Below are 21,451 nucleotides of genomic sequence, written 5' to 3'. Positions count from 1 at the left end.
GCGATGCGTTCGTCCTCAGGATTGGTTTGCAGCAATAGATCTGAAGGACGCGTATTTTCATATCTCCACACTTCCACGCCACCGGCAGTTTCTGCGGTTTGCGTTTGAAGGTCGAGCGTGGCAATACAAGGTCCTCCCCTTCGGGCTCTCTCTGTCTCCGCGAGTTTTCACCAAGCTCGCGGAGGGTGCCCTCGCGCCCCTTCGGCTCGCCGGCATCCGCACGCTCAATTATTTCGATGACTGGCTGATTTTTAGCCCACTCTCGGGAGCAATTGATTATGCACAGAGACAAGGTGCTCCGGCACCTCCGCCCGTTGGGGTTTCAGGTCAACCGAGAAAAGAGCAAGCTCGCCCCCGTGCAGAGCATCTCCTTTCTCGGGTTGGAGCTGGACTCGATCACTATGGAGGCGCGCCTCTCACGAGAGTGCGCCGAGGTAATGCTGAACTGTCTGAGAGAGTTCGACAGGAAAAAAAGTGGTCCCCCTGAAATTATTTCAGAGGCTCCTGGGGCATATGGCATCCGTAGCCGCGGCCCTGGCCCAACCGGACCTGGATATCAGAACTCTCCCTCCTCGCGACGCCCCCCCTGGCGAGTCCCTTTGAGAGAGGACCTACTCTCTCAGGGACAGGGCACCATCTGGCACCCTCGCTTAGTTCTGTGGAACCTCCACGTGGGGTCCATAAGACGCGACGAGGAAGACTTAGGTAACCTACCGGTGGCGGTGGTTAATACCATCACTCAGGCTAGTGCACCCTCTACGAGGCATGCCTACGCTCTGGAGTGGAGTCTATTCACTGAGTGGTGCGCTTCTCGCCGAGAAGACCCCCGATCTTGCCAGATCAGTGTTGTGCTTTCTTTCCTTCAGGACAGGTGGAGCGAAGGCTGTCGCGCTCCACACTGAGGGTTTACGTGGCCACCATCTCCGCTCATCATGATGCGGGGATGGCGGCACCGTGGGGAGGCATAACCTCATCATCCAGTTCCTCAGAGGTGCGAGGCGGATGTTTTCCCCCGCCCCCCCTCATACCCTCTTGAGATCTCGCGGTAGTGCTACGAGCCTACGTGGGGATCCCTTCGAACCACTCGACTCAGTATCCTTGAGATTTCTGTCCTTGAAGACAGCTCTGATGGTCGTGTTGGCATCGGTTAAGAGGGTTAGGTACCTGGAGGCATTTTCGGTCAGTGACTCGTGCCTAGAATTCGGGCCGGCCTACTCTCACGTTGTCCTGAGACCCCGGCCCGGCTATGTGCCCAAGATTCCTACCACGTCGTTTTAACAATCAGGTAGTGAGCCTGCAAGCGCTGCCCACGGAGGAGGCAGACCCAGCCCTTTCATTGTTGTGTCCTGTTCGCGCTTTGCGAATATATGGGGACCACACTCAGAGCCTTAGATCCTCTGACGAGCTCTTTGTCCATTACAGTGGTCGGCAGATGGGAAGTGCCGTATCTAAACAGAGGTTGGCCCACTGGATAGTGGATGCCATCTCCCTCGCCTTTGGGCCAGGGTGAGCCGTGTCCCCCGGGGGTGAGAGCGCACTCCACTATGGAGCATCGCATCCTCCTGGGCGTTAGCACACGGCGCCTCTCTGACAGACATTTGTAGAGCTACGGGTTGGGTGACACCCAATACATTTGCAAGGTTACAATCTGCGAGTGGAGCCGGTTTCCTCAAGGGTATTAGGCAACCCTTGGTGATTGAGGAAATGATTCGGTTGAGGTGTCGAAACACGCTTGCTGCGCCACTCTCCCTAACCCGGAGATACGTGCGCTTTTTCAGCTTTGTCAGTTTAGTTCCCCATTTCTTTGGCGAACCCTGCAGAGTTCCTCCGAGGCCCCCAGCACCTGACTCAGCGGAGGAGTCAGGTGTTGGCCCGTTACGTTGTCGGCATGCCCGCTGGTCAGCCCGCGTTCTGGGTATAGGTGCCTGCTATGTGTGATCCCCGCTGGCGATCCCATACGTTCACTCAGCCACGGTATAGTCCCCCCTTCTAGGGCAGGCTCGTGTCTTCCCTCCCCGCTAACCATCCTTATGCTAGGACCCCCCCATCTCTGGGGTGGTCCATAGATTGTAACCAGGTCTCCCCTCTGGGTAGCAGGTGAGCTCCGCAGCGTCCTCCCTATCGGGACTGAACGCTTTCCCAACGTACTGTCGTATCAAAACCTTTTTACTGGGTTATTGCGACTCCCCGAAAAATATAACCGTTTCTGAACAGGTAAGTAAGGGCCAGGGGACACGTTGGAAGACTGTGTCTCGGGGCGTTGTAGGTGCGCTTGCTCTACTGCGTGGCACACCCTTCGCCAGGGGCGCAGTAAGGTTCTTTCGTTGTGGCGTTTTCCATAGATTTCCCCATAGTGGAAGTTTCCACATAGCATTGGAGTTCCCCATCCGAAGGGGAACGCTACGGTTACTAAAGTAACCCTTCGTTCCCCGAGGGGGGGAACGGAAATGCTATGTTCCTTCGCCACAACGATTGTCCATTAGCTGTTGAGCGTGAAAGTCTCTTCAGCTAGAAAAGGATGTCGAGCATGGCACTGGCTGCGTCTTTATAGCTTGACTGATTGTCATTGACGCCAGCTGTGCACGCTGACGCTGCCAACTCATTGGCATTTCATTGGCCCGTTTTTATACTCTTTCAGATGATTGGATTCTGACGAAATCCCCATAGTGGAAGTTTCCACATAGCATTTCCGTTCCCCCCCTCGGGGAACGAAGGGTTACTTTAGTAACCGTAGCGTTTTATGCTTATTTAATAAGTTAGAGATACAGTACATCAAGGAGGTTTGCTATTGCAGAAATAAGCTGGACAGGTTTATCGGAAGTTATTAGGCTGAAGGACTTTATTCAGCAAAAACAACTATGCTGGTGTACTTTATCCTAATTCTTGGATACTTGCCACAAAACATAAACATAAGATACAAAACTTTAAATCAATAACAGTTTATTAACTCTTTAATTAAACACAAAGCTGAAACTAAAATAACTAATGGAATATTTAATAACTTGTGCATTGTTCAGTCACAAGATGGCACCAAACAGTCAAAAATGCAAAGCTGAAAGAAGCGAAACCTGCTGAATAAAGCATACTAACTAACCTACATATTCATTTACAAGAACATGATGTGACAGACACGCAGATGCAAATGAATGTGGATGGAAGTATATGGAGTTGAACATGTTCGCTGAGGGTCAAGGTGATTCAAAGTTCCAGGATAAGTCTGTGTTATTTAGTGGTTGTTATCTCAATATAACATTCCTTTTAATGTTAGGACTGACCAATCAAATAGAGAACCAGAATGGAGTCTTCCAGGCACCCGTGTAATAATAACTTATACCTTTTCTGGATTGTAGATTTTGACTAGCATGTACAGTAAACCGGAAAGTAAAGGCTAGTTGTGTTTCTGAGCATAGGATGCCTTTGTGACACTGTGCCGTGACTCCAGTTACTTCATCGGATGCTTATCCTACATTGCCTCTTGTAAAGACATCACTAAGATTCCTTCAAAGAGAATGTGTTAACCTCAAATTGCCACCAGCAACACAAAACCCCAAACAGTTTATCACACAGTCAATGAGGAGAACTTCACCTCAGACCAGATACTATCAGAACCTAAGAACAGCTCCTTTCACAAGACGATGAAGATAGAGTGGAAAAGGAGAAAAGTCTTCCTGTAGTGTGATCAGGTTGATGGAGGTGGATGATAATGGTTGGAGACACTGGGTTTATCCTTGCATTAAAGGCCCATAGGCCAGCGATTAACAGTCAAACACATGCATGCTCAGCCGGATAATCTGAGCGCCGCTGCTGCTGAATGATAAATACAGCCTGGGCTCCAGCAGGGTCAGACGTAACAGCTACAGCGTTCAGATATTGTATTAAAACTTGCCCTATGAGACTGTCCTAATTCCAAAGAGCCTGACCTTCAGAAGATTATATGTGAACGGTCAGCGGCTACTTTCACAATGCTGCAGTGTCGGCTCATTCTGAATAGCTAAAATGCAGTAAAATGAGTTATGGGTGTGAGAGGAAACGACAGCCGTATTATTTTCTGACTGCTGCAGTTTTACAGATGTCACAAATTGTTTTTTTTGAGAGTGAGTTTGGCTGATGTGTGCAGAAAGGCAGCTGACAGTGTTGTGTCAGTGATAAACGTATGAAATAGGTATGTGCTTCCCGGGTTATTTTTTCGCTGTCAGCCAGTAATGTAAGGCCTGTCAAGGTCTCTATTTATGAAAGATGGAAGCAAAAAGAGATCACAGATCTAAGAGAATGAGAGCACAGAGAGTGCCAATGAATTTGAAACATTTGTAATATAGTTTATTTAACTATTTGCTAATGATAATGAGTAAGTGTTTATTAAAATGTTAATTTGTTATTAAGAAGCAGATCCAATTGCAGTAGAATATTTAAGGCCTTGAGATAAGGAACCATATGAATCCATAATTCCAAATTATTAAGATTTAGTATTAAGATTTTTTTTTCATTTGGATTGTGAACATATATATATATATATATATATATATATATATATATATATATATATATATATATATATATATATATATATATATATATTTTTTTTTTTTATTTTACTTGAAGGTAGACAACAAAAGCTTCTTAATTCTAAGGATATAAAAAAAATCTGTGTCAGTATTAAAAATAAAAAGTTATTGTGATTTATATTTCTCAAATGTGGAAGGGTGGTATATGTCCAGTTAGTGTGGAATAACAGTATAACTCAAATTCATCATATCACTTTAAACTACTAAAGATCTGAACCATTTCAGGAACTGACTGTAAAAACCTTTTCAAGTACATGTCAACTTGCACTAACCCTAACCCCAATTTAACAGTCTACTGTTATTAATATTATTTAAAATAGGAAAATACAGTATGAAGTTGAACAATGTACAATACATAGACCTTCTTACAGTACAGGCAATACCAATCAATTATTAACAATAAATGAATACATACATAAATAAATACAACAATAAATACATACAATGTGGACATACATCATAGTTAAATGTTGTTTATTTAGAAAAATTGGTACATTGCACCTGTGTATATACTACTTCAAACTGTTCTTGCGCTCTGCCATCTCATTATATAAATAAATATATAACAAATAAACTCGGCATGGTGTAGTTTACACAGGACTGGTGGGAAATATGCATTGATACAGCTTTATTATATGCTATGTGGTTTATTGTGTTTAACTATTTTTGTGGAGTTTAGCGCTCCTCAACGCATTCAGAGAGAGAGATCATGTTACTCACCTAATTCGGTGGATTTTTCCCTGCATTTTGTTCTCTTCTATGCATCAAATATGGTTTATCAGCATCCCTCAAAGCCTTCCTTCTTCTGTGATTTAATTTGTTCATGTCAGCTCTCCTTTTTTGCCGATTATTTTCTACACTTCTATACTAAAATGAAACATAACTGGAGCAACTAAGATTAAAGTAGCCTACACATGAAATCAAAATTAACCATATCAATCTATCTATCTATCTTTGCTAGTGGGCAGCATGGTAGCGCAGTGGGTAGCACAATCACCTCACAGCAAGAAGGTTGCTGGTTCGAGTCCCGGCTCGGTTAGTTGGCATTTCTGTGTGGAGTTTGCATGTTCTCCCTGTGTTTGCGTGGGTTTCCTCCGGGTGCTCCGGTTTCCGCCAAAGACAAGCCGAACATGTGAATTGAATAAGCTAAATTGGCCGTAGTGTCTGTGAGTGTGTGCAAGAGTGTGTGGGTGTTTCCCAGTGTTGGGTTGTGGCTGGAAGGGCATCTGCTGCGTAAAACATGTCCTGGATAAGTTGGCGGTTCATTCCGCTGTGCCAACCTGGAATGAGTGGCAGGGTTAGCATACTTAACCACACCTCTCCAACTTTCAGTTGTGACAGCACTATAATAACAAACAGAAATGGTGAAGAGGAGGTGTCTGTTAGGTTGAAACAATTCTTCCCAAACTCTTTTCCCAATCTTTGTGAATTAAATGCCTACTTGACTACATCCAATCAGCTCGCAGTAGAAAAAAACAAACATACAAAATAACAAGCATGCCCACTGTTTTCTCATTTAAAATTCTATATCTTTATGAACTGTCACAATGCAAAAAACAAACAAAAAAATAAAAAACGGTCACAGCTTCCAGTTCATGCTGACCTTAATGAGGGGGTAGCAGGAGGGATACAGTCAAAACATTACAATGACATACTGTGCAGAACTGTACAAGAGTTATAACAGTAATGGCATTTCTAGATCCTTATAAATTATATGTTTCATTCATTCATCAACATTTATTATTTACATTATTTTTGTTTGATTGATTACTCCCACTTTATACACTAAACATATTTTTAAGATATTTAACGGTTGTTCTGTGCATTTTACATATCAAGCAAACATATCGTCACTTTGAATTTATAAGGTTCTATCTGCGTTCTAAATGATTTTGAGATATTGAGTTTTAAAGTTTTTGCATTCCATTTAGCAAACAGTATGTGTGTAACATTTGTTTTTTTAAATAAAAAGTCTTAAAATGTAAACAACTTATAAAAAAGCAACTCATAATGTAAATACGTTGCCATTTAATTAGAATATGTCAAAAACTCATTTTTTGACAAATGTAAGATAAAACCTTATAATTATAAGGTGACGATATGGCTCTATATTATGACAGTGTTGACTGACCCAGACTGTTTTCAACTGAATATATGTGCACAGGATGTTTAAACCCTGTTCCAGGTGACTATTCAAAAAAATAGTTTTGATATGTACTATTCATATCTGTTACCATGGTTTTAGTCATTACGCAAAGACATTAGAGATGGAGAATGACTTTGAATAAGTGTTCACACAGATTTGATCCATTCTGTGGTTGTTTACATACACAACAATTAGAGAGTCGCACCTGTTAGAAAGCACTGCTGTCAGTCCCAAACCCTCGCTGTGGGTGTACAGCCAAAAATGGAAAGAAGGAAATTTCTGTTTTAGTACCTCTATGCATACATTTCTTGATATTTTCAGCGTGGCTCAAACCACCACCTGTTAAATGGCATATACTGTTGATTTTACTGGGGAGATTATATGAAAGAGGATTGACCACCTCTCTTTCTCTCTCTCTTTCTCCCTCCCCTCCAATTTCCTCATATCCCTCTATAGCAGCAGATGGTGAGGATCCAACTTCAGCAGGTGGGATATATCTAGATATGGTAATTGTTGTGTTCCCCTCGTTTGGCTCCTGTATCTCTCTTTGTCGCTCTTCCTTCTCCTGTTGTCAGTTTGGGCATGTGTGACCTTGCCTGCATGAAATTCACACGTCTATTTCAGAGCTCTTCCCTTACCTGTTCCTTCACACCTCCTCTAGATTTCTTCTGATGTCATGTCGTCCTTGATGTGTTTTTCTGTCTCCTCACCGTGACGTTGATGCATAGAGCACCTAAAAAAAAAACACTTGTTCGTGATATCACCTAGTGTCCTTTCAGAAGCTGCTACTCTGATCGCTTGCTCATTGTTGACCAGTTTGGATGCCTTTGGAGATAATTTGCGTATGATGCACTGTGCAGTATACATTTCCAAATAGACATAATTTGGTTCTATAAGGAAATTTGGCTTTCTTCACCTCCTCTCGACCTTCTTGGCACCTCAGTATCACACCCATTGATTCCTCTCATCATGCCTGGTCAGCAGTCGCTCTCAAGCCGGTCAGCAGTCACTCTCAAGCTCACTGATCTTTGCTTTGAAGATGCTCAAATTCTTCCCTCCTGCCTCCTTTTATCTGCTTCCAGACTTTCTATAAAACACTTCAGCCCTCCAGTCTTCATGTTCATGGGCGTTCCTTTCACATTGTGAGCAAGATGCACATCTGTTGCTGTCTGGTACCATATACAGTTTCTGTAATTCTTGTGTTTTTTTTATTTTTGAGACTTACATGTGATGATATGCATTGCCTTTTATAAATTATAGGGAATATTCTGCATTAGAGTAGTTCACCCATACAGATATACAGGCTAATTGAAATTAACACACAAACACACACAAATATATATGGTTATACACTACCTGACAAAAGTCTTGTTGTCGAACCCAGTTGTAAAAGCACCAAAAATTAACTTCTGGTTGATCATTTGGAAAAGTGGTGATTTTTCCAATAAATCATCTATTGAACTGCATCCTAATCATCACAAATACTGCAGAAGACCTATTGGAACTCACATGCACTCAGGATTCTCACAGAAATCAGTCAAGTTTGGAGAAGGAAAAATCATGGTTTGGGGTTACATTCAGTATGGGGGCATGTGAGAGATCTGCAGAATGGATAGCAACATCAACAGCCTTAGGTATCAAGACATTTGTGCTGCCCATTACATTACAACCTACAGGAGAGGGGAAAATCGTCAGCAGTGTAGCACTTCTTCTCAAACTTCAGCCTCCACATCAAAGTTCCTGAAAGCAAAGAAGGTCAAGGTGTTCCAGGATGGGCCAGCCAAGTCACAAGACATGAACATTATTGAGCATGTTTGGGGTAAGATGGAGGACACATTGAAGATGAATCCAGATAATCTTGATGAGCTCTGGGAGTCCAGCAAGAATGCTTTCTTTGTCATTCCAGATGACTTTATTAATAAGTCATTTGAGTCATTGCAGAGATGTATGGATGCAGTTCTCCAAGCTCATGGGAGTCATACACAATATTAATTCTTTTTCCACTGCACCATGACTTTATATTCCATACTGTACATTATTTCTGTTAAGTGACAAGACTTTTGTCTAAGCAAAGTCAGATCTTACTGTCATAATTAAATAATTACAAATCAAGGCATGATCATAATTTATTTTGGTAAAATAAGCATAATCTAGAGGCTTTTGCCTTTCATATAAGCCACTTCTAACACCAAAGGATCAACTAGAAGTCAAGTTATTATTTGTTGTTTCTAAAACTTGCATAGGCGACAAGGCTTTTGTCAGGTAGTGTTTAAGGACAGTCCATAAATTATTTTATTCTGTAAAAAATATAAAAATTAATGAAAAAAATAAAAAATAAATAAAATAAATAATAATAAATAAAAATAAGTAATAAATACATATAATATAATATAATATAATATAATATAATATAATATAATATAATATAATAATACAATATAATATAATATATATATATATATATATATATATATATATATATATATATATATATATATATATATATATATATATATATATATATATATATATATATATATATAAATATATGGCCCCAACTTACCCCTAAACTAAAGTGTACAAGATGCTACATCTAACAAATCTTTACCAAACTAACTAACTAGCAAAATTACTTCTATTTTTACCTATCCAGTCATGACAGATTTATCTCGTCAATGCTCGCAAATGAGCAATTCTGCAGCTCACTTCTGCATAGGGCACCACCTAGCAAGGGTATCCAAGTATCCCAGGGGACTACATCAGCACACACCCAACCCCCTGCAAGACTTTGCAATTTTGACAGCTAAAGTAATAGTGCATGCACAATTGCAAACAGTTTCAATAAGGCAACACAATGTGAATGTACTGCAGTCTATGCTTTTCCTTTCCACCTTATAAACGAATCACAGCAAAGTCATCCATAATAACCATGGTTAGACCAAATAACTCTAATGAGATGATTACTTAATCACAACAGGTTTATTTATGCACAAGCACAAACTCACAACTGAGCTGAGGCTGTTTGTTTCAATGCAATCTTACAGCAATTTATAACTTTTTTGATTTAGTAGCTAATTCGTATTGTACGGGATAAAATACAGTTTTAAGACACAAATAAGCAGTCTGTCAGATTAAGAAGAGTGGGAGTCAGAGAAGTTTGCTGAATAGTTTGCAGTTTCATCAGCAGAAGCCAGCTTCAACACTCGCAATGAGTTTGTAGGCCACTCTCCTTACAGTCTCAAAACATCAACAATTATACTCTCACATAACGCCATTAACTGCGTCATACATATAGGTGTTTAAAAAGCTGATTGGTTAAAACACAGATTGACTTCCATGTGGGTGCATGCTTGCAATTCTGAATGATATCTTAATATCTCAAGCATACAAACGTCAGACAGCCACTAGGCTGTTCAGGACTGACCCCAGACCTGTGAAATGAACCATAAAGAAATAGCACAGACACACAAAGCACAATCTGTTTCTTACCCAAGGCTGAGTGTAACCTCAGATCTTATCAAAACTGGTTGAAAATCGGTACAATCTACATGCAAACTGGCAGCTTACATGCTACACAAAGCCTATCTTATTAATTAATTAATTAAATCTTTAAAATTAAATCTTTAAATTAAATCTTTTTACACAGCATTATCACATAGCAATAACAATAGGAACAATTGTGTCCAGTCATCAGGCCCTGCAGTTCCACCCAAGAAGTCTCCATGACCTATGACCTGGTTGGGTGGCTCCTGAAAATTATAAGTTATAACAGACAACCATAGGAACAAAGGCACTTCAACTTTACATTCCTGCACACATTCCGAAACTTTCTTCATTAGTCAAAATAATTTCAAAGATTAAACACTGTTTCAAATAATCATATTAATAAAGTTATGAGAAAAAGGATAAATGTTGATCATTGCTGGGACGAATTTTGAAGACAGAAATCCAACCCCATCAGTATTAATTTTTTTATTACATTTGTACATTTTAGTACAATTTGCTGAGGGTTTGGGGGCATTCCTCTTTTTGAAGATTGAATGAAATCAAATGAGTTTGTACAAATTAGCCCCTTTTCTGAAAATATGTAAAATAGTTATGTTTTCTTGTGAGATCGGGCTGGTTTGATTACAGTGAAAAATGAGAATGAATGTATTAAATCATTTATTGAAATAATACTCGCACTTAAACTTTTGATGGCCTGCTGGTAAGTACATTAACATCAAGTTTCATTTTCGTTTTTGGATAGACAGTGGTAGGTATATCATTGTACTTTAGTAAATGCCTCTGCAAATTCATCACATTTACCAAACATAAAGCAATGCATGATTATTTTATAGGATTTGCTGGCTGCTAGCTCACTGCAACTCTTACTTGGTCGCTCACTGAAGCTAAGCAGGGCTGCGCGCAATCAGTATGGATGGGAGACCACATGGGAAAGCTTGGTTGCTGCCGGAAGTGGTGTTAATGAGGCCAGCAGGTCTCAACCTGGGTGCTCAACCTGCAGTCTGTGTGGGTCCTAATGCCTCATTATATTGAAGGGGACTATATACTGCTCAGTGAGTGCCGTCTTTCGGATGAAAAGTTAAATCGTGGTCCTGTTTCTCTGTGGTCATTAAAAATACCAGGATGTCAAAAAAGAGTAGGGATTTAACCCCAGCATCCTGGCCAAATTTGCCCACTGGCATCTGTCCATCATGGCCTCTTAATCATTCTCATATCATAATTGTCTTCATCAATCTGTCTCCTCTCCATCAATCAGCTGATGTGCGATCTCACGTAATATGGCTGCCTTCACGCCAACCAGGTGGATGCTGCACACTGGTGGTGGATGAGGAGGTTCCCCCACAAAAATGTACAAAGAGTTTTGAGTGTCCAGAAAAGCACTATATAAATGTAAGAAATGACAATATTATTCTTATTCTTATTCTTATTATATTATTATATTATTGTTATATTATTATTATTATCATTAACAGTGGACTGGTAGAGGCATTTAAGGTGGTCAAGAGTTTCAAGAATGTTATGAAAATAGCACATACTGTTACTAATGCCCAATCAAATACTATAGATCTTGTAACCGCATTGCAGCTCTTACATTCCTGTATGGCCATTGTTAGTGGTTTTCCCATATTCACATTTCTAAAAGTAGGTCATTGTCTGCACCTCTGTGAGTATTTATACAACATATAATGCAGCTGTCATTTCCTATTCAAAAAACTGCCATTTTATATTAGTTTAGAATCCAAAGTGGTTTCTTAAGCCTGTTTAGAATTGCAGATTAGCTCTACTTACTTCAGCCAGCCCTGCTTTTTTTGCTGATGCTACCAGTTTTACTGTACTGTATATGTAGTTTACACTTACTGTACCAGCATCTCTTAGCTTCCCCAAGAAAGTTAGCTTTGATTCACACAGAAGTCAGCTGGTGCCACATTGTGTCCTAAACATTGTAAATTATTTATCCTCAGCCACAAGGCTCTTAAATAGATTTGATCTTGTTGGCCTTATTAAAGCTTTACAAGTTTGTGAATCCCCTGCAGAATCCATAAAATATCTGAAAATGTAAATAATTTGGTCACACTTTATTTTGATGGTCCGTTTGTTGAATTTAAGTTACATTGCATCTACATGCCAACTAATTCTCGTTGGGTTATAAGTAGGCTGTTAGGTTGGGGTTAGGGGTTAGTGTAAGTTGACATGTACTTACAGTTAAATGTCTGTTGAAGGAGCAGTATCAGCAGATATTAAGCAGAGAGTCTACTAATACTCAAATGGACCATCAAAATAAAGTGTTACCCATGAACCTTTACTTCAAATGAGTTGAATGTGGTTGATAGCTACAATCTGACCTGAAAAATAATAAATAAAATGAAATAAATCCACAGAGCGGATAAAGTTTAGATGTTGTTTTGGGATATTTTTGATTAGTTTTAGCTCTGAAGCTCACATATAATCTGGCATTATTTTGGATTATTTTATTTTTCAGCATTCACAAGGGCTAGAACAATGACCCCTGTGTGTTCTTCAGTAGGGGCCTGCAGCATTTGCAACACTGATTTCAAACAGGCAGTCGTGGCATGATGGTTAGATTGTAAAAGGTTGGAGATTTGAGTCAGGTCTGTCAGAGATTATAGGTGGGTAGGGTTTGGAGTTGAGGGAGGGGATAACCCGTGCTCTCCTCCACCCTTAATACCATGACTGAAGTGAGAGCAAAGCATCAAAACCCCAACTGCCCTCTGAGGGGCCAATTACAGTATGTGGGTTCAATATGTGTGTCAATTGCTGTATGTGCATTTGCATTGGTTAAGGGATGTACACCCCAAACTTTGAATTATTATTTATCATTCACCCTCATGTTCTTTTGACCCCCTGAGACTTTTATTCATCTTCGCAACACAAATTAAGATATTTTAGATTACATTTGAGAGCTCTCTGTCCTTTCATGGAGAACAACTATCCAGAGATGTTCAAAGTCCAGAAAAGGAACCAAAAACTTTTTCCAAGCAACTTCAGAGGTTCAATTTTGTTTGCCTACAGTATATCTTCTTCCCTGCTTCAGGTCATCAGGGTGAACTTTACTACTGGCAGTAACATAGTACAATTGAAGTCAGCAGCACAATACACAAGCACCGTTCCATATAGCAAAATATCTCTGGCCCAGCTCTTGCCCACTCAGTAAGCTTTTGCTTGGTCCACATCCCGGAGTGAATTACATGACTGGACCAAGTCTGGCTTCCAGGCAAGAGCCAATCACGGAACATATCTGGGTCAAGTCTCAGCCAAGTTAAAAATTTATAACTGAGCCTGAATTGGGCCAGATATGTTGGTGTGTCACAACTGCAATGCAATTGATAAACCCATGAATCATTGTGCATTAGACGTGCTATGGGCATGCTTTTTCTCGAAGCGACCTGATTGGTTGAATTTTTTTTCTTTATTTGAAAACAATAAAAATTTATTTTAATTGTGGGTCAAGATAGGCCAAACTTACATGGCCAAAATATTAATTATTAGCATCTGGGCCAAATATTACATTTTACATTTGCCCCAAGTATTGTGTGCCGCCTTAAAGATGGTGCCACCTCTGCCAAACTAGGGTCATGTTTGGACCACATCCTGTATGCAAGTGCCAGATGAATGCCTGATTTATGCCAAATCTGGGCCAGAATTCCCCTAATTCACCCTAATGTGATATTGAAGACATTGGAAAACAATGTAATTTTTTTTTGTTGTGTTTTCTCACAAAAGGTTTTTGGAGTTACACAATACAGTACACGTGATTATAGTTGAACCACTGAAGTTGCATGGAATGAATTTCACCGAAAATATTTTAATTTGTGTTCCGAAGAATGTCTCAAGGGATCGAAACAATATTTGTGTGAGTGATTATTCATAAAAAAAAATTTCGGCTGAACTAATCATGTTAATAGAGCACAAATTCTAAGTATGGGTCACCATACTTGGCCTTCCTTTTTTAGACTCAAACCAAAATTATAGACATAGGGAGAGAAATGCTCCTTTGTGTGTGTGCATGTGTGTTGTCATAAGATTCACTGGTATACATGTGGTGTGATAAATGCTCAAATCATTGCATTCCTAGTATACTGTTCAGTCAAGACGTACAGGCTGTCAGCTTAATAGTGTGCTACAGCGTTGATATAATTATATAGATTAAGTGAGATCAAATGCACAATTATATTATATATTTATTCTCCCATGCACCATTTATACCATTACAGCATCATTATCAAAAGCTATTTGTATTTCATTGTGTTGCAAAGTTGAAAGCAAAAGAGTGAAGCATTCAATCCATCCGTCTAATATATATATATATTTTATATATATATATATATATATATATATATATATATATATATATATATATATATATATATATATATATATATATATATATACATTCAACGACCACCTTGTTAGGTGCACCTTACTAGTACTGGGTTGGACCCCCTTGTGCCTTCAGAACTGCCTTAATCCTTCATAGCATAGATTCAGCAAGGTATTGAAAATATTCCTCAGATATTTTGGTCCATATTGACAGGATAGCATCACGCAGTTTGCTGCAGATTTGTTGGCTGCACATCCATAATATGAATCTCCAATTCCACCACATACCAAAGGTGCTCTATTGAATTGAGTTCTGGTGACTGTGAGGCCATTTGAATAGCGTGAACTCCTTTTCATGTTCAAGAAACCAGTCTGAGATGATTCGCGCTTTATGACATGGCAAGTTATTCTGCTGGAAGTAGTAATCAGAAGATGGGTACACTCTGGTCATAAAGGGATGGACATGGTCAGCAACAATACTCAGGTTGGCTGTGGCATTGACACGATGCTCAGTTGGTACTAATGGGCCCAAGGTGTGCCAAGAAAATATACCCCGCACCATTACACCACCCCCAGCAGCCTGAAACATTGCTGAATGTATGAACTCTGACTTGACATTAAGGAGAAAATAGCAGACCATACATGCTTATCTTTGCTTTTTTCAAAGAGAAATAAATGAACCTGGATAAGTTTTTTCGGCTGTACCTTCAGACTGAAGCAAAGCGCTAAAAGCTAAAATTGGCAGATAAGAGATGACACTTAAGTGTGATGACAACTTCAGAAGCTAAAACACAATCTGAATCATGCTTTGTTCCATTAGATCAGAACCTCTTTCTTTTATTACGTCACCTTGCGTTTCGCCTCTCCATTCTTTGTTCAATTATGGATTTGATATGTACATTTTCTATGCAGCTGGAGAACATTCATCGTAGCCCACTGGGCCCTTATTAGTGTAGTTGCTATGGAAGAACGTGCTGCATGAATAATACACTTTCTTCCTCCTCCTGGGGAGTCAGAGTGATGGGCCGAGTAACTGCAGCAAACATTAGTATGCCATTATATAACTAAAGGTGGGCTTGAGTTCACCGGCCAATATTATGACCTCTCCATCAGACACTGACATGCTAAAAGCCCTCTTTTTAAATGCCCTGCCTTTGGCCCAAACACCATTTGTCTAATCCGCAAAAGCATTATTCCAATTTGCTGTGTTGTGCATTTCAACTTTGAAATGTAAAGGGGTGGCTTCTGTTCTCACACACGTCCTGCTATGCCTGGTAATTGTTAGCATCAAACGGCTGGCAGTAATTTGAAGGATTTGTGTAAAATGTAGTCTCGTGAAAGGCTCAGCATGTACAGCTCAGGGTAAAGATGTGTTCCCTAAGCAGGTTAACAGTACGACGTTTTCTGTGAGTTCTTAAAAAAAAAGAAAACAAAAAGTGGCTAGAGAACCTTTGACAAATGTTAATCTGTCTTATGAAATATGCATTTCATAAGACAAATAAATATTTCCTCTTGAGAACAAATGCAGCTGGCTTTAGAGCGCTCCTTTATTGTTCATAAAAAGCATTCACAGCAGGTGATGAATGAGGAAGGATTTTAACATTTAGCTTTAATATTGTAACTTGGAATTAATCATATTTGTTCTGGTAAAATAAATAAATAAATAACTACATCAAATATTTGTTTACTTCTTAGTCTAACGACCACAGCCTATATATCATCCTGCTTTTATTATATGCATTATATACATTTTATACCCATATCTTAAGCATTAACTAACCCCTTATTTGATTGCTTTAAATCACACAATGGATAGTTCAACCAATATATATATATATATATATATATATATATATATATATATATATATATATATATATATATATATATATATATATATATATATATATATATGTGATGCAGACAAGTCCAGTAAAAGGAAAGAACAAAGAAATACCCGCATGTGTTTACCGTTTTTCGTTATCGCAAACACAACAGTAATCTGGTGGTGGTTGCTTTGCTTTGTCTTTTTGAGGTTAATTATTGTGATCTACCAATTGCAACAGAGAAATACTGGAAAATATCTGTAGACTGATGGCATTTCATGTTGTTCAGCCTTACAATCTTAAAATGTCAGCAAAATCACCGGCTTTGTCATCACTTTAGATATAACACTAGATAATCATTCAAATACTAGCTCTAAAGTGTTGTTTGTGAATGAGCAACAGTTGCTGCTGTTGCTCATTCACAAACATCACTTTAGAGCTAGTATTTGTGCAACATGGCTGTATATCATCACTGGTGTGACATCAACGCATGCCTCCTACCAGTGCCTATATACAGCCACATCGCACTGAATCCATCCATTTATCCATTCATTCATGTGCAAAAGTAGCTATATTATCCAAGCTGTTCAATTTCTACATAAATATATTTATACATCTCCAGTGTTGTGCTTTATCAGCTGCTTGACTAATAGATTCCTTGTTTATTATCAAATATAAACTGTATTATCTACCATATGTTAAGTTATTAAACACTTTAAGCAAAATGTTACAGAAATAAATTTGAAGACATATTTCTGATTCACTGATTGATTTCGAGCAATTATGTCTTGCTGAAGGTTTACAAAAGAAACACCCAAAATTTGTTCTCAACAAACTCCCACAGATGTTTTCATTTGGCCGTGCGGTATGTGTTATATCAGCACTTATTCTTGGATGCCTGCGAGATGACAGGAGAAAATCTCAAGGCTGTTCTTCTCCTGCCAGGCTGCTATCATGGTGACATTTCCATGGCATTTACTGGCTCCTCTTACTTACACCCTCACCCTCAATATCTGAAAGACTTTCCAAGGTGAGCTTGAACGTACTTTGGCTCCCCTTGGAGATTTCTCTCCCTTGGCAGAGACCTGGACGGTCACTGATTTATTTCTTCTGCTTCTGTTATGCTTTTACTTCGACTCACAGTTGCAGTCGTTCAGTTTAGTCAGCATGTCTTGTCATATAAGAGCTGAGTGAACGTTGGGAATTAGAGAGAGGGCAGACGGCTCTAAAAGCCAGAAGTAAACGTTTTTTTTTTTTTTTTTTTGCCAGCCCTGGTTCTAAGCTGGAGAGGCAAGTTTACTGGGCAGAAGGCACTGAACTGGTAGGAGGCTGATACTGCACTCCCTGTAAAGGATGAAGACAGAATTAGGCCACGTACGAGCTGTGTAAGCTCTTACCCTGCAAACTCTGGGAGCTGAACATCTTCTTTTAATGTGCCTGCATAGGCATTAATGCGAAGGTGTGGATTTTCTGTGGTACAATGATTCTCGATTAAGGGCACAGTGCTCTAAATCACAGCGAACTGACATCGCTTCCCACTGAGGGGGCATAAAATGTGTTCATTGAACTTTCAAAGTTTGAAGACAAGTTAGTGCTCTGTTACCTGAAGGATCAGTGTGTCCTTTTTTATTGCTGCATAACTAGGTTGTGCAAAGTTGGGAATTAAGGAATTTGCTGCATTAATGAGAGTGCATTTCCGTTCAATTGGAATGACAGAAAGAGGACTGCACAGAATCATCTAGGACTGCAAAATATTGCAATGTGCGCAGCTACAATAATCCCAGTGCAGTACATGCAATGTCCAGTCATTATTGTAGTTGAGCAGGTTCAATAATTCAATTCAACTTTATGTCTAAAGCGCTTTTGTGTAGATTGTGTCAAAGCAGCTTAACATAGAAGTTTTAGTAAATTGAAACAGTCAGTATACAGTTTTCAGAGTTGAAGTTCAGTTTAGATCAGTTCAGTGTGGTTTATTTTCACTGCTGAAAGTCCAAACGCTGAAGAGCAAATCCATTGATGCGCAGCTCCACAAGTCCCAAACCAAACAAGCCAGTGGTGACAGTGGCGAGGAACAAACTTCACCAATTGACAAAAGTGAAGGGAAAAAAAAACCTTGAGAGAGACCAGGCACAGTTGGGCACGACCATTCCTCTTCTAATTCCGAGCACATGTGATATATGTGGAGTCCCATTGAAAACCTTAACCATAAATGCTTAATCATTTAATTACCCATCAACAAGTCTAGAATTCTGAGTGTGCTCCACATACACATGTAGGTGAGTATATCTTCTCCATATGCACCAAACCCTTTCATATCAACACTCAATGTTACTGGAAAAACATCTTCCCTTGCAGGTGAGGGGAATTGACAAACCACCTCATGGACACACTGTCTCCTTGCCTCACTCTAAAAAATGCTGGGTTTCAGACAAATCCTTCATGTTATCCCGACACAAATCAAATTAACTTAATTTTTTTAGTTATCATTTATTTCTTTTATTTACAAATCTAAGTGAATTGAACATAAAACAATTGGTAACATTTTATTTTGATAGTCCATTTGAGTATTAGTAGACTGTCTACTTAATATCTGTTGATACTGCTCCTTCAACAGACATTTAACTGACTATAAGACACTTAGCAAGTACATGTCAACTTACACTAACTGTAACCCCAACCTAACAGTCTACTTATAATCTAATGAGACCATTAAGTTGCCCCCCCCCCCCCCCAAAAAAAAATAAAAATAAAAATAAATAAATAAATAAAATAAATACAAATAAAAATAAAAAATTGTGTTGTTTTAACTCATTTTAAATAATTAGTTGGAACAACCATAAGTCAATTGTTTTGAGTGCATATGATTGAAGCAAAAACAAAGACTAAGTCTAGTAATAGCACTTATATTCTGCCACTCTCTAAGTTGCTTTGAATATAAAACATCTTATGAGTATAAGCACTTAAATATGGTTTTAAATAATTTTGCCACAAGCAATTATAATGTTTGTAACTTTAAGAAAGATTCATTTGCCTTCAATTATTTATTAGATGAAGACAGTAGTGTTGTTTTATATTTGCTTATCCAAGCTCTGTCTGAATATAGTATGACTTCTCAGAAAAAAACATAAAACTGTTTATTAATTCGTTTTTTTTTCTCGTTTGTTTTTTTGTGTTTATCTGTGCTTGTAATTTATTATACTTTATGCAAACGCACTCTTCTACAAAACCATCCCAATCATTCTAAAATTAAGATTTGTTTTTCAAATGGAGCTATTCAAGTCATCTGGTGAAAATAACAGATAACAATGAAATGAAAATTAAATATTACAATGTCACATTTTTCCAATATTGTGCAACCCTCCTTTTTTCTATTCTGTTTATGTCTATTGTTCTATCATTTTATCATTGTGTTTATCTCTCTAGAGCACAGTATTTAAATGAATCATGCAACACTATCACAGTTGCAGTTTTGCATCTGGATTTGCATATCTGATTGTTGCAGCATCATTTAATACCCTTAAACACTTCTGTATTTAAACACACCTGTATTTCTTTGAAATGTCTTAATTTTACATAAACGTCTTACTTGATTTTGTCTCCATCCTTCTTTCAGTATCTTCCACAGTTAAGTGAATGTAGTGGTTTTCATAGCCATAACTTCATCAACAATGAAGGGTTTGAGTGTCAACATGATTCTGGACTGAACATTTCATTATTTCAATGTTTTTAACTACAAGGAACTGATTTACTCATTTTACTGTGTGACTCAACAATAACAAAATAAATACATAAATAAAAGGTCACAATTTATTTTGATGATTCGTTTGTTGAATTTAAGTAACATTGCAACCAATTCTCATTAGATTAGTAGATAAGTAGACTGTTAGGATTGGTGTAAATTGACATGTACTTGCAAAGTTTTGTATAGTCAGTTAAATATCTGTTGAAGGAGCAGTATCAACAGATATTAAGCAGACAATCTACTAATAGTCAAATGGACCATCAAAATATAGTGTTACTAAATAAAAATGTTGGCTGATTTGGATATTAACACAAATAAATAATAGTGTGTGGCTAAAGGTGCTTCTGATAGACATTTGCATTCACTCCGTCATGTAGCTTTGCTGCAGCATATGCGGAAGTCTGGGCTCCAGGCAGTCAGCATGTGCTTTGAGCACACCTTCCCAGATGAGAGCAGCGCACGTCAGACAGTTCATCAAGGATTTTCCACTGGATTTCATTTCACTATAATTGATAAACGTGATATTTAATTCATCTTGTTTCTATCTAATGACTCTGGTCTTTTGAATTACTATTACTTCTCAGGTAACGTGTTTTGGCTGAGCACAAAGATAAGTTAATATATTAACATAATCACGTACACTGATTCTGCATATTGACTGATTGCTTGCCTTTATTTCCTAAATTGTACAAACTTACTGTACATTACACTTTTATAATGGGCATTCTTGATTATTAAAACTGGTATTCAACAAAAGAGACAGGATATGTTTCGTATTTTTCAATGAAAATGAAAGAAGGCAGAAGCCTAAAGTTTTAGGCTCCGTTTTGTTATAAATATGCATAAAGTGAAGATGATGGTCATATAAATGTGTAGCTACACCATGCCTCAACATTTATGGTGTCTGTTAAGTTGTTAATATTAAAATGAAAATAAGCAGTTCCTTATATCATGTTTTCACTTTATTGTTAAGATAGTGACACAATGTAGCCAGGGTGATGCGAATGACGTTATAAAATGCACTGTTCCCTTTGAAGGTTTACCCGATGTGTCCTCTGGAGTTTGTTTTCTATATCAAACTTGCAAAGTCTGAACTTAAGGAAAGGGTGCAAGACTGGGTGCAAGACTTCAGCATTTTCAAAATGCTCCGAATTCAGGACTCGAAAACTCTGGGGTAGTGTAGACGGAAGACATAAATGTCATAAAACGTAGGCATAAAACGTATGCCTTTTAAAGGGCACCTAGGTTACCCCTTTTTGCAGATTTAAGTCTTTTGTGTCTGCAGAATGTGTCTGTAAAGTTTCAGCTTAAAACACCCATCAGATTATTT

The 21,451-nt window shown here is 38.6% G+C and overlaps 1 protein-coding gene across 3 annotated transcripts in view; it reads left to right on the top strand.

Annotated features, from left to right (window-relative positions):
* edil3a (EGF-like repeats and discoidin I-like domains 3a) overlaps positions 1 to 21,451 on the top strand; it is a 338,241-nt gene that overhangs the window by 95,338 nt on the left and 221,452 nt on the right. The window contains exon 2 of one of the 3 annotated variants that reach the window (XM_056458380.1): positions 7,168 to 7,194. The exons of 1 other annotated variant lie outside the window; for it this stretch is intronic. In XM_056458380.1, the coding sequence (XP_056314355.1) occupies positions 7,168 to 7,194 (27 nt within the window). Of the gene's footprint in view, positions 1 to 7,164; positions 7,195 to 21,451 lie in introns of all 3 variants that reach the window. One more of the 3 variants, XM_056458379.1, reaches the window with a different exon arrangement.

Source organism: Danio aesculapii, chromosome 5, assembly GCF_903798145.1.
Source record: "Danio aesculapii chromosome 5, fDanAes4.1, whole genome shotgun sequence".
Lineage (NCBI taxonomy): Eukaryota > Metazoa > Chordata > Actinopteri > Cypriniformes > Danionidae > Danio > Danio aesculapii.
Note: the sequence above shows the minus strand (reverse complement) of the source record. Positions and strands in the feature narration are given on the sequence as shown.